A 13,133-nucleotide genomic window follows, 5' to 3' on the forward strand; every position below is an offset into this window, starting at 1 on the left:
GTTTGCCTATAACGTGCCTAAAATACAGATTACTCAGCTGTTTCTCCGTTTCCTATAGATAACCTGTACATCTGCTGTTTATGGGGCTATCAGAGGTCTTGGCCTGAGGCACACACTTTAGTTACCTGCACCCTGAAATGTTCTGGTCTAACTAAAGTATTTAGGTTTAATATAGGAGTACTTTGGTAAATGTAATGATTATGATATACAGATCAGACTAGATGATCTCATGGTCCCTTCTGAGTTCAAGCTCTATGAAATATAAAACTCTATTTAAACAAAACAAAAATCTGAAGCAAACTTACCATAACAAATGTGAACTGTTAGTGATTTACAGGACTTTAAGTGGTGTGTTAGCATTGTTCTGGCACTCTGTGCAAAGGTGAATTTCACTCAGGGAAACTCAGGATGTTACTAAAGTTTGTAACATTAATTTTTCCCCCTCTGAATTACTTTATTTGACTTTGCATAAAACACACACAATGTAAACATTTATTATTACTTTATAAAGAATTAAAAATATATTTTAAAAAACTGTAATGAAAATTTTTCAACACAGTTTTTATTAGCTGCACTTCTTAGCTGTGCAATTGTAAAATATATTTTGCTACCTTTGCTCAAGCATAAGGTTCAAAAGGTGGAAAATGCAGCATTACATTCATTCCTTGTTTTACCATAGCTGGCTCTGTAGAGTGGTCTGCAGCCACTGAAGAGAAACACACAAGAAACTTTATTTAAAAGTACAGAAAATATTAATTTGACTTTAGAAAAATGCAGCTATGGAGAATTTTAAAGCAGGAACAGAGACAGCCACATGCTGTCCTTAATCTGCACAATCTTATGGTGAGATGGTAGAAGGAAGAAATGCTGTAACTGCTGATACTGAACATGCCCATATGTCTTTCCTCCTTCATTTTACAGAAGACATTTGAACAGTATTGCCTCCACAAGCATTCAAAAAAGTTCAGGCCTTCCAAAAAAAATCATTATTGGTTGAAAAGAATAAAAATTTAAATAAATGTTTGGTTCTTTTTATTTGCTCTCTAATTTTTGAATCTTTAGGTTACACTATGCCCAAATTTTCAAGCAACCATAGGGCTAGAAGATTTGTTTTGTTTTACGTGAAAGTTGAGATTCTCACATAATCATTTGACTCAAACAGTTTAGACTGTAAGAAAAGCCTCAAATATTATGAGACTCATGAAAAAATTGCCAGAGTTGTCAGCTTAAGGGCTTAAATCTTCTCCCATTATTTATATTATTTTAATCCTATCATCTTTTTATTTACCTCCTTCATTTTCTGTTTTTTTCCCCCCTGTACATAACCCTCCAGAATTCCCGCCCCATTCATGTTCTCCTTCTCCCAAACTCACATTAAAAAAAATAGTTAAGGACATGCACTCTTTAGTCCTCATGCTCCATTGAGAAGGCACATAAGGGCGAGATGCGCCTGCCATTATTCAGTTCCTCTCACCACTTCCCAGTTTAGGGACAGAGCCTCACTGTCCAAAAGACTGTTAGCCTTTCATCTGTACTTCATAGCTAATTGATTTTTTTTACAGTTCAATTTAGTTTATCATTTTAGTAATTTATTCATCCGGTTGCCTGTTGCAACCTTTAGTTGTTAGCATTTTTACTTGTCGCTGGGAATGGTGTCATCCAGTTCTCCTGAGTTCAAATGCTGCCACTCCTGCAAGGGAACTATTCCAGCTTCATGCGGACACTCAAAATGTCTCTATTGCTCCAGGAGAATTGCACATTCCCAGTAAATGTGCCATTTGTAATTCCTTCAGCTCCTGGGCTAGGAAAGACAGGGAGGCCCACCTTCAGGTCTTCCTAATGACTAAATCCATGAGACCCATTTCTGAACTGGGCACATTGGACCGTCACAATCCAAGAACATTAGCACAGGCTCATTGCCTTCAAGGGCCCCGGATCAAACAATGATGAGAACATCGTCCTCAGACAGACCACAAGCATCTACAAGTTCCAAAGGTAGATCACCTACCAGGGCTTTCTCTAAAAGGAAAACCACCCCACAGTAGTGAACATCATGTGAGACTTCACAGCCTAGCCCAGTTCCCACCAAATCTCGGTCTCAGGCTAATTCTGACTGTATGGCACCAAAACGCCTGGCACTGAAATCTGGGACTTCGGGAAATGGTTTGGCATTGACCCCAGCACCGTCTGTCTCAGTGGCCCTGACACTGACTCTCTCAGCACCTGAATCAGGTTGATTGGGGTAGTGCACCATCATCATGACAAAGATTGTGATACTACCCTGAGAAAACTTGGTTTCAGCTCACCTATACAACCCCACACAGCATTCTTCAGGTGATCTGTACTGATGGACCTGCACAGATGGCACATCTGGAGCCACAGTCCCCTTTTCTGTCAACTTTAGCACTACAGTCAGCTCTGACTTTATCCACTAGAATGGCTTCATCAGCCCAAAGGCCAAAGCACCACCTGGATCTGGGTTATACATTCTCTTCAGCTTTATCTTCAGACTCAGAGGGTGAGAAAGATTGATACCAGCAGCATCTTCACTCACCCAGATTCTCACCACAGCCCTCAACATCTTATAGAGAGTCCAGAAATTTCTCACAAGAGAGATACTGGGACCCACAGAACCTGCGTTCATGATTCCCTACACCCTGGCCACCAGGCTCTTACCCACCAATTCCCATGTTGCCCTGTTGGGGACTCTAGTTGGCTCAGAGCAATCTTGGTGTGAGTGAGCAACTGTATCGCCAGAAGACTATCTGCTCCATGGCACTGCACACAAAGAAATCCTAACAGTGCCCCTCCCCCCATATCCTCCCCTGGGTTCCAGTATAGCCACAAGCAAAAGAGGAAGGAATGTAAGACCAGGCACCAGGAGAAGACCTTACGGCATTGGTAATCCTTTCCTCTTTGTCCCAGATGAGGCTGCTGTAGTGCCACCATTGGTCTCAGAAATGTCTGACTACAAGGCTATCTAAAACCTATTAAAAAGGATGGCCTAGGACCTCCAAATCCCTGTTGAGGAAGTAAAGCAGTAGACATGTAAGTTGGTGGATATACGTCAGTGTTCCTCTGCAGGAAAGCTAGCCCTCCCTGTCAGTGAGCACCATGCCAGAACCCTGTGGCGGATGCCTGCTTTGGCACTGCCTATATCTCGCAATGCAAGTGCCTCCCCTATAGGTGCGGAATTATTTTACATGCACCCCTTCCTGCCGTGTGGTCACAGTGGTGCAAGAAAAGACAATTCTGGTTCACAGGTCTATTGAACCTGTCAGTATCCCATCCCAGGACTTACCTCTGCTCCCAGACCTGCTGTCTCAGAACCAGAACCAATCCTACATCCAAATCTACTGTCCCTGCACCTCATAGCATGGTGACTGGATGGATGTCATCAATGCAGCAGTCTTGCTCTTCTGATAAGTAGAAGACAAAAACTCACCTGGCAAAATGGATGAGATTCTCCCACTAGTGTCACCACAACTCATTGATTCCACATTACTCCTCGATCCTGCAGATTCTTCACTAGTTACTTGAGCTAAAAAGAAAGAATTTGTCCCTCAGCTCTGTCAAGGTTCACTTGGCAACCATCTCAGTTTACGACCCACTGGCAGAGAATCACACAGTCTTCTCATTTGATAGTGATTAGGTTTCCAAAAGACCTAATTCAAGTGTTCCTGCCTGTCAGGGAACCAGTTCCCCCATGGGATTTAAACCTAGTAGTCGCAGGTAGTAATAGCTGGCAGGGTAGCAATAAGTGGGAACATTTGCTACACCTTTTCTAAAGATGTAGGAAGAGCTGCTGCTCACTACTCTCTCAATGTCCTCTGGATGCATAATGCACTGCTTCCACTTTTCCAGTGCAGATCTGCATCTAGGTATGCCAAGAACATTGGCCCCTGATTGGGGCCTCTAGACATTACCGCAAAGTAAATAATAATTGTCAGTTTTGGGATAACTGCACCTGTGGCCCCCTCCTCTGTGGAATGCTTAAGGAATGCCTTTTCAGGTCAGAGGCCTCTACCTGTCACCTCTCTTTGGGCTGGGACCTGCATCCCTGACCCTTCTCATCAGGAGTTAGGCTGTAGCTCCCCGGCAATTTGTTGAGTTTATCCTGGCAGGTGTGACTAATATCCAGCACCTGTGCTTTGCCTTCTCTCCAAGGGTTCTGATCAATATATGTCAGTGGTTATCAGTATCCAACCAAACAACAAGGAGTCCGGTGGCACCTTAAATACTAACATTTATTTGGGCATAAGCTTTCATGGGTAAAAAACCTCACTTCGCATCTAAAGAAGTGAGGTTTTTTACCTATGAAAGCTTATGCCCAAATAAATCTGTTAGTCTTTAAGGTGCCACCAGACTCCTTGTTGTGTTTGTGGATACAGACTAACATGGCTATCCCCGATACTAGTAACAAAACAGCTCTCTCAAAGAAGAGTATATATATTGAAGGACAGAAGCCTTACAGAGAAAATATATAACATAATAACAGGTCTAAATGCATCCTAAACATATCAGCAGTTGCCCATCTTCAATATGGATGCATCTGAATTCCACTTTTCCAGCCCATCTCTAATTAAGACTGATTAATCGTGAGTTTGTTGTTTGAATACACTTCTAATGGATGACACATGTTCAAAACAGATATTGCTTATAATGTTATTTTTTAAAATCTGATCCTGTGTTTTTTCCTTTCCCTTCCCTTCCCAGTGCTGTGCGGAGGAGATGAGAGCTTCTTATGTGCCAGTGGAATCTGCATCCCCGGGAAACTACAATGTAATGGTTACAATGACTGTGATGACTGGAGCGATGAGGCACATTGCAGTATGTTACTTTAAACCCTTATAGTGTTTGTCTAGACAGAATACTGAGTCCATTCAGGGGAGCCTAGAAACAAAAGTCAACTACTGTAACAGGATAAGAGCTTTGCGTAGCTTGTGCATATACTCACTTCTGGCCTCTCTTTCAGGTGCCTAAGAATATGTTTGCCTTTGCCCAACCTGACTACAGAATGTCTTTGTAGACCTTTTAAAGTTTATGTTTAGAAGCTTGATTTTATTGGCAGTTGAACAGCTAAGATTTCTCCAAGGACCTATGGCGGTTGGAAGTATTATAGCAGAGGGCTGTTGTTTTTTTAATTGATAAGTAACTTGCCATAAAGACCATTTTTGTAAAGAAATAACCAGGTTACGAGTTTTGAGTGTATACTGTTCTAGTACTTGGTTTTGATTCTACAGCAGATGCAAAATCATCTGCTTAGAAAGTTGTTTCTTCTCCAGCCCTGAATGTGGCTTTTATAAACAAATTTTACTATGAGGTGCCATGGAAAATGAGAATATATATGCCCATTAGGTTTCTTCATTTGTCATTTCCATTCTCCATTGTAGAATATATTTCAAAGCTCAAACACATCTGTTTTCTAAAACTAACCCCTATGTTCAGAGACTCTGAAAAAATGAACAGTAGACAAAACAGGAAGAAAGAGGGACAGTTTTGGGGATAAGTAAATGGTGGGTGTATAGGGAAAATTATCAGAGAGTCAAATCAAAACTCTGGATCCAAATACTCCCAAACTTTGGATTAGATCTGGATTAGGATCTGAACTATGTAGCTTGGGCTCACTTTTGAAAGTCCCTTGTCTCTTATGGATTCCCAGAGGGAAACTATGTGTAACATACATAAAAGTGCCTAAGTGAGTTAGGATTCTGAGTCACATTGGAAGTCCATAAATTAATGGGACTTAAATTCACAAATAATTTAGCTGCTTTGGGAAATTTTTACACATAGTTTTTATCTGGGAATCTATTAGAAGCAAGTGATGGCTGCTATCTCCTATGGGTCTCAATAGAAGTGAGACTATAGGTTGCCACACCTGTCATGTTTTTACCCTCAGTGTTGACTCCAGTTTAATTTAGAATAACATTTTCAAAAGTGCCTACATGATTTAGGAGCCTATATTCTATTGAAAGTCAATTGAAAGGTTGAGGGCATAGAAGTAATTTAACAGTTAAGCATTACAGGGATGTTGTAATTATTAAAAAACAAGCATTACAAACTCAGAAAATTCAGAATTAAGATTCAAGTGAAAAGAAATCCAAACATGTGAAGGAATGGAAATACACAGTTAAGGCAACCTTAACATTAACTTGCATAATGCTGTGCAATCAACATACAAATATGATTAGTGCATCAGTATTTCTAATGCTAGATTAAAATAAATTGATTTTTAAAGACACAGATTTTTTCTATTTTCTCCCTTCGTAGTGGCACACAAGGGAGAGTTAAGGTTATTTGGTTGCCTTAACTGTGCATTGTCCCCTATTCTGACATTGAGTACACCTTCCCTGAGGGCAGCTTCGCTTTTACTCTTATTGGAATAAGTAGCTAAGGGCAGGCTGGGGGCTTGCTCTCATGGACAGCAATAACAGAGCGGCAGCCAGTTTGAAATGGAAGAACATTATATGTCAGCCCCTGCTGAATAAGAAACTTTCAATTATGAAGAATAACAGCAAAAAGTACTATTAATTCTAAAACAAATCTTCAAATATAGTTAATGTGTGGGATTTGAATGAGTTTTAGCTATGTGGGTAGGTTGAAGAGTCTGCATTGTTCTGATGCTGAGAGGCAAAAGCATGATCAGACACAGGGTGCTGTGGGATAGAAAGAGGTTGGGCACCAGGTAATTTTTAAAATAAAATTACCTAAAGAAAACAAACAATTATCAAACTTGATAATTGGGAGAACCAACAGTTAATTACATGGAATAACTAATTAATTGCTTCTCATATGATGAATGCAGGATAATCAAAAGATGGAATTATTGATTATGATTATTAATGAGACTGCACTCAAGGAGTAACCACTTACATTTTACAAAGAATTGTTTTCCCTATACACTAAAGGATGTCACCAAATAAATTATTGAATGTGACTTTGAAATAAAGAAACATTTATTTAAATATCCAAAATGAAAAAAGAAACCAATAAACAATTAAATCAACAGGGATAATGCAAATGGGATACACCAGATAAAAATGGGTAAATAAAAGACGTGATTCAATGTAGCAATATTTAAAGCAATATGAAATTCTAACATATGAAGTACATTAAAACAAATAGCCATTGATAGACTTATCCTCTGTGAACTTATCTAGTTCTTTTTTGAACTCAGTTACACTTTTGGCCAGCACAACATCCCATGACAATGAGTTCCACAGGTTAATTGTGTGTGTGCACTGTGGATTTATATAGTAGCATTATGATATTTTCAGTCTTATTTTCTATCCATTTCCTAATAGTTTCTAACATTCTGTTAGCCTTTTTGACCACTGCTGTGCATTGAGCTGCTGCTAAAGTGTTCTTGAAACATAATAAAGTGTTTCAATCCCTGCTTTAAGTGTAAGACAGTAACTGGAACCAAGGCCAATGCTTTCATAATAATGAAATGTGCTAGTTACCCCAAATATTTTGATGTGTTGTTGATCAGTTGAATTATTACATGATTGATGATCTGTCTAAGAAGATAACTGAGAGGAAAAGAAAATGTGCTTTTCTCTAACTTTCTGTGCTTTAAACTAGTTTGCATAAACTAACTTAGTACTGATGTTGATATGTGGCATTCCTGTATCTAGCAGAATCCAGAACAACACCTGGGAAACTTTTTACACTGGTGTAATTTAACAGTCTCCAAACTTTATTTGATCTTGAATAAGTTTGATCTGGAATGAAGTTTGTTTTAATGCTACAACTGTAAACCTTTGGAGAGAAAAAAGGGGATTTATGGAACAGCAGATGCAGACTTAACTACAGAATCTGTGATAAGGTTCTGGCTATGTTAAGTAATTTAACCAGTTGTTAAACTTCTGGCTCAACTCTGATCTCATTTACACTGGTGTAACTTCACTTCTATGGTACTGTTGTATGAAGATCAGTAGGTGGAAGCAAAGGCTTCTAGTAATGTAGATGGAGAAACAAATTTGGATCCTGATCCTTCAAATTAAGCACTTGCATAACTTTGCTGACAAGAGTAATCCTGTTGAAGACAATGAGATCATTCATGTGAGCAAAGTTACCAACACGCTTAATGGTTTGCAGTATCAGTGTCTTGGTAGTCTTTTCTAAACCTGTTCATTTATTCCTGGCCCAGGGGAGGAGTGTTTGTCCAGAGTGTTTTCTCTGGAGTGAACAGAATGAGGCTGTGGTGACAATGATGAATAACTTGCTGTGGAAGTAGCTTTCTCTTGGTTGTACACCGTGTCGATGTATAGTAGTTCAGTTAAATTGATTTGATGTACTGTAATTAAATCAGTCCTCAGTGTGTCTAGACAGTGACACTACATAACTTCATAAAACTAAAAAAAAGATTTTTTTTCTTTGAAATGATGTAAAAGGCTGTCTGTAAACTAATTAACCAACAAACTCTATCCGGTTTCAGATCAGTAGACTTTAAAATGTAGTTAATTGTATCTTTTAAGGGGCACTGGACTGATTTAGGGTACATCTATATTTGAGCTGGGATGTGTGGTTCCCAGCTCGGATAGACATACCCATGCTAGCTTTGTTTGAGCTAGCGCCTAAAAATAACAATGCTTCTACGGTGGCATGGGTGGCTGCTCAGGCTAGCTGCCCCAAATACAATCCTGCCTGGGACACTCCTGCCCGCTGAGGACATGCTCGGTGTGCCTCTGTGGACACACTGCTATTTGCAGGTGCTATCCCAAACACAGCAGCATGGGTACGTCTACACAAGCTGGGAATCGCACCTGCTAGTGCAAATGTAGATTTAACCTTAGGTTCAAAGGGCCAAACTCTGCTGTTGTAAACTGGCACAGCTGTAGTGAAGTAAAAATATGGGATTATGTAAAGACAGAATGGTTATTAAATTGAAGATGAAAAGAAATACTTTCAGGAATATGTTTTGTGATTTAAATGAAAACATTTTTGTTAGTTTGTTTTAGATTTAAGCATAAGAGCATTATGATTTCTCCAGCATGTGAGAGCTGGGGAGGTCAAATTGTTGACAAACAAGTACAGCAAAATACTTATTTTTAAACAATTATGTAGTCACTTCATCTAGTTTTTTTTTTAAATGTTCAAAACAATCATTATTTTCTCCTAATGTTTTGTTAAATTAAATAATAATTCCAAATGGCTGAAGAAATAGGGAGCTACTCATCTTGCTTGTCTGCTAACTTGTGGCTACACCTGGATTTGCTCAGGTGGACTCCTGCAACTGCATACAGCACCATTGTTCTGCATGGGTGTAAGTGTCTGCTCAGGTGGACCGAGTTGCAGGATCTGGCCTCCTAGGGAGACAAATTCTGCTTTCCTTCCTTGCATGAAAAGTGTCATTGACTTCAAGAGGACTACTCATGTGAAGAAAGTGAGTGGGATTTAGTCCATAGTCTGTAACGAAGAAAGGGCTTCTCAGCATTTGAATGCATGGGGAAGGCTAGTGATTTTCACAGTCAAGATCTATTATTTATTATAGAACTCTTCATTAGTTCAAAGAATGTTTACAGATTTTCCATGCAAACTTTTCTAGTATGTAATAAAAGTTACCTTAAAACAACTAGGGAGTTCTTCAGCCTCTCCTGAATTAATCTACTGGTTAATACTTCCATTATTGTGGATTATGTCAGAACACAGAATGTCTTTCTGGGAAATACATTAGCAGTAAAATGGCAGTTCTCATTGAGATGTCTTTTGTTATTTGTATTGCAGTAACATCCAAAGGCCCCAATCAAGATACTTTTATTTTTTACAATAATTTATAATGCAAATGCAGGCTCATGAAATAGAGGTTAAAAAAAGAATTACTGATACTAAAGAGATGAATCCCAGAGCATTTTAAGTGGCCTGCATCAATAAATTATCAGTATTAAATTGTACAGTGCATTATCTTCCTTTCCTCTCCTCAGCTCCTTCTGATACACACTCCTCCTATCTCGCCTTTGATACACCAAATAAATTATTCAGGTAACATTTAGAGTCTAGATTTCAGAGTAGCAGCTGTGTTAGTCTGTATCCGCAAAAAGAACTGGAGTACTTGTGGCACCTTACAGACTAACTTCATGCATCTGATGAAGTAGGCTGTAGCCCATGAAAGCTTATGCTCAAATAAATTTGTTAGTCTCTAAGGTGCCACAAGTTCTCCTGTTCTTTTTATTTAGAGTCTAGACAATGGCAGAATCCAATGAGCCCTTTGCAATGATCATTTCATGTTCTATGTGAGAGACTGTAGTTTCTTTATTTTCCAGGCAGATACTCTATACACACACACACACACATGATTAATATGGCAATTTTAATCATGAAATGTAAGAGACTACTTTGAAGTTACTAAGTTTACAAGTACAGGGGCAATTTCTGCACTGACTTACACACTGTGCAACCCTACTGACGTGGATGGGTGTAACTGAAGGCAGAATTTGTCATACTGCATCTAAGATTCCTTGAACCCAATTTTACTAAACAAATCTGATGAAATTATGCAAACATATTTTAAAACAAATGGCACAGAAGTTGCTGGAACCCCTACAATTATCTTTAAGGGGTGAGATGGAGAATTGACAGACAGAAGAGTGTGTATTGGAATAGTGAAATTGAAAGGACAGGTACGTTAATAGAGTTCAAAGGGCTGGTTAATCTGAAAGGTTGACCAGCCTTAACCAAACTGGTATGAAACTTAAAAAAGATTTGGGTTTAATGGAGATTGGGAACAGGACTGAAGTTCAACTAATTCTTATTTTATGAAAACTGGCCTTGGCCCATCCCTAATGAAAATTAAATTCTACCAGTTACAAGTGGAGGTTATGAAGTGTGATTTATATAACGATGAGAATAAGTAGCTGTCTAATATATTATTGCCAGTACCTTAATGAAAATGTTAAGACATTTAGACTTGCATATTCACTTACTTCAGCCCTTGCAAAGACATCTGTGTGCCTTTGTTTAAATTACACTGAGTTTCAGAGTGCTGTTGTCAAGCTGTGCCATGCTCTAAATGTCATTTCTGTAGCTATGAAAGGATGAGTGTAAATATGTATTAGGGCATGAATGCAGATCAAACAGTTAACTTAGTCAGAAGAGGCACCATGGGGAAAAGACAGCTTTGTTTTGTTTACAATGAGGAATAATAAGAAATAGATACAGTCAGAGTTACATACCGATGGGAAAAGAGAGGCTTGCCAGGGTAGTTCATGCTGATACAGTTTCAAGACAAATAATGTTTTGAATTTTAAACCTAGCAGGGTGCTGTTCTGCTCATATGAAACATACACAGAAATCACATATTTTCATTTAGTTTTATGGTTTTGAATTTGCCATTTCATTCCTTTTCTTCTTTTTATACACTGGTCTGAAAAATTCAAGACAGCGAGATTATTTTATTTCATTCTCTTACACACAGTGCTTGGCTTTAAGCCATAAATTCAGATGTGAACTTCTGAAATAATGCAAAATTAGTAGAGAGAACAAATCTTTTTGTGGGGGTAGGAAGTGATTAATATCCATAGTCTAAAATTAAGGTTGTTAAGCCTGGGGAAGCTCTACAAATTTACCAAGCTCTCCCAAATTTGAGACCACTCCCTTAGTTCTGTTAACAGAAGTGCTAATACTAAAGCAGTCAGGCCAAGCCTGAAGACTGTCAAGCCCCATGTCTAAGGTTGGGAAGAGGAGACCTGCACCCTCTATGTGGTTGGTTACTGCTTAAAGGTTTAGGAGCTCATGTTAATGAACTCCCTACCCTTTCTTTTCCCCCAAACAGTGCCATGAGCATTTCCAACCCCCTCTCTCCATGCAAATAAGTGCAAAAGGGCTATAGTTATCTTCATGTGGCTCCTGTGTGCAAAGACAGAGGATTTGGGGATGGATATTCATCTTCTAAAAAGAGTAATAACAGATGTTACCATATGATGTAACAATATGTGTGGGAGTGTAGTGGTTACTGGAGTTCTGGCCCTTTTCACTCCCTGATTACCAGGAATCAAAGTTTCTTTATCTTGGTGAACTTTCTCCTCTTCCCTTGGTTGGCAGATTTACTTTGGAGCTCTCTGCCAGGAAGATGAGAAGTACATCAGGAGCAGGAAGCCTGCCAATCAGTGGGGCTATTGGATCAGTAAGGTGCTAAAGGAACTAACTCTGTTTTTGGAGAAGCTAAATGAATTCTTCACTGCAGAGGATGTGAGGCAGATTCCCATACCTGAGCCATTCTTATTTGGTGACAGAGCTGAGGAACTGTCCCATCAATAGAGGATGTTTTGGAACAAATTGATAATTAAACAGTAATAAATCAGCAGGACCAGATGGTATTCACCCAAGAGTTCTGAAGGAACTCAAATATGAAATTGCAGAACTACTACTGTGGTATGTAACCTATCACTTAAATCAGCCTCTGAACCAGATGACTGGTGGATAGCTAATGTAGTGCCGATTTTTTTTTAATAGGCTCCAGAGGCAATCCTGGCAAATACAGGACAGTAAACCTAACTTCAGTACCCGGCAACTTGGTTAAAATATAGTAAAGAACAGAAATATCAGACATATAGATGAACACAATATGTTGGGAAAACGTCAACATGGCTTTCGTAAGGGGAAATCATGCCTCACTAATCTATTAAAATGCTTTGAGGGGGTCGACAAACTTGTGGACTAGGGTGGTCCAGTGGATATAATGTACTTGGACTTTCAGAAAGCCTTTGACAAGGTCCCTTGCCAAAGGCTCTTAAGCAAAGTAAACTGTCATGGGTTAAGAGGGAAGATCCTCTCATGGATCAGTAACTGGTTAAAAGACAGGAAACAAAGGGTAGGAATAAATAGTCAGTTTTCACAGTGGAGAAAGGTAAATAGTGGGGTCCCCGACTGATCTGTACTGGGACTAGTGCTGTTCAACATAGTCATAAATGATCTGGAAAAAGGGGTAAACAGTGAGGTGGCAAAGTTTTCTGACTATGCAAAATTATTCAAGATAGTTAATCCAAAGCTGATTGTGAAGAGTTACAAAGGAATCTCACAAAACTGGGTGCATGAGCAACAAAATGGTAGATGAACTTCATTGTTGATAACTGCAAAGTAATGCACATTGGAAAATATAATTCCAATTATACATACCAAATGATGGGTCTAAA

At 39.0% G+C, this 13,133-nt stretch overlaps 1 protein-coding gene across 33 annotated transcripts in view; it reads left to right on the forward strand.

The window, feature by feature from the left end:
• Positions 1-13,133, forward strand: part of CORIN (corin, serine peptidase) — a 286,238-nt gene that overhangs the window by 153,492 nt on the left and 119,613 nt on the right. For 32 of the 33 annotated variants that reach the window (XR_010601891.1, XR_010601892.1, XR_010601894.1 and 29 more), the window contains one exon: positions 4,717-4,830. The exons of the other annotated variant lie outside the window; for it this stretch is intronic. Coding sequence is in view for 28 of the 32 variants with exons in the window: in XM_065598101.1 (XP_065454173.1) it covers positions 4,717-4,830 (114 nt within the window). In the remaining 4 variants the exon portion in view is untranslated. The remainder of the gene's footprint in view (positions 1-4,716; positions 4,831-13,133) is intronic. 33 annotated transcript variants of the gene reach the window in all.

This window comes from Chrysemys picta, chromosome 5, assembly GCF_011386835.1.
Source record: "Chrysemys picta bellii isolate R12L10 chromosome 5, ASM1138683v2, whole genome shotgun sequence".
Lineage (NCBI taxonomy): Eukaryota > Metazoa > Chordata > Testudines > Emydidae > Chrysemys > Chrysemys picta.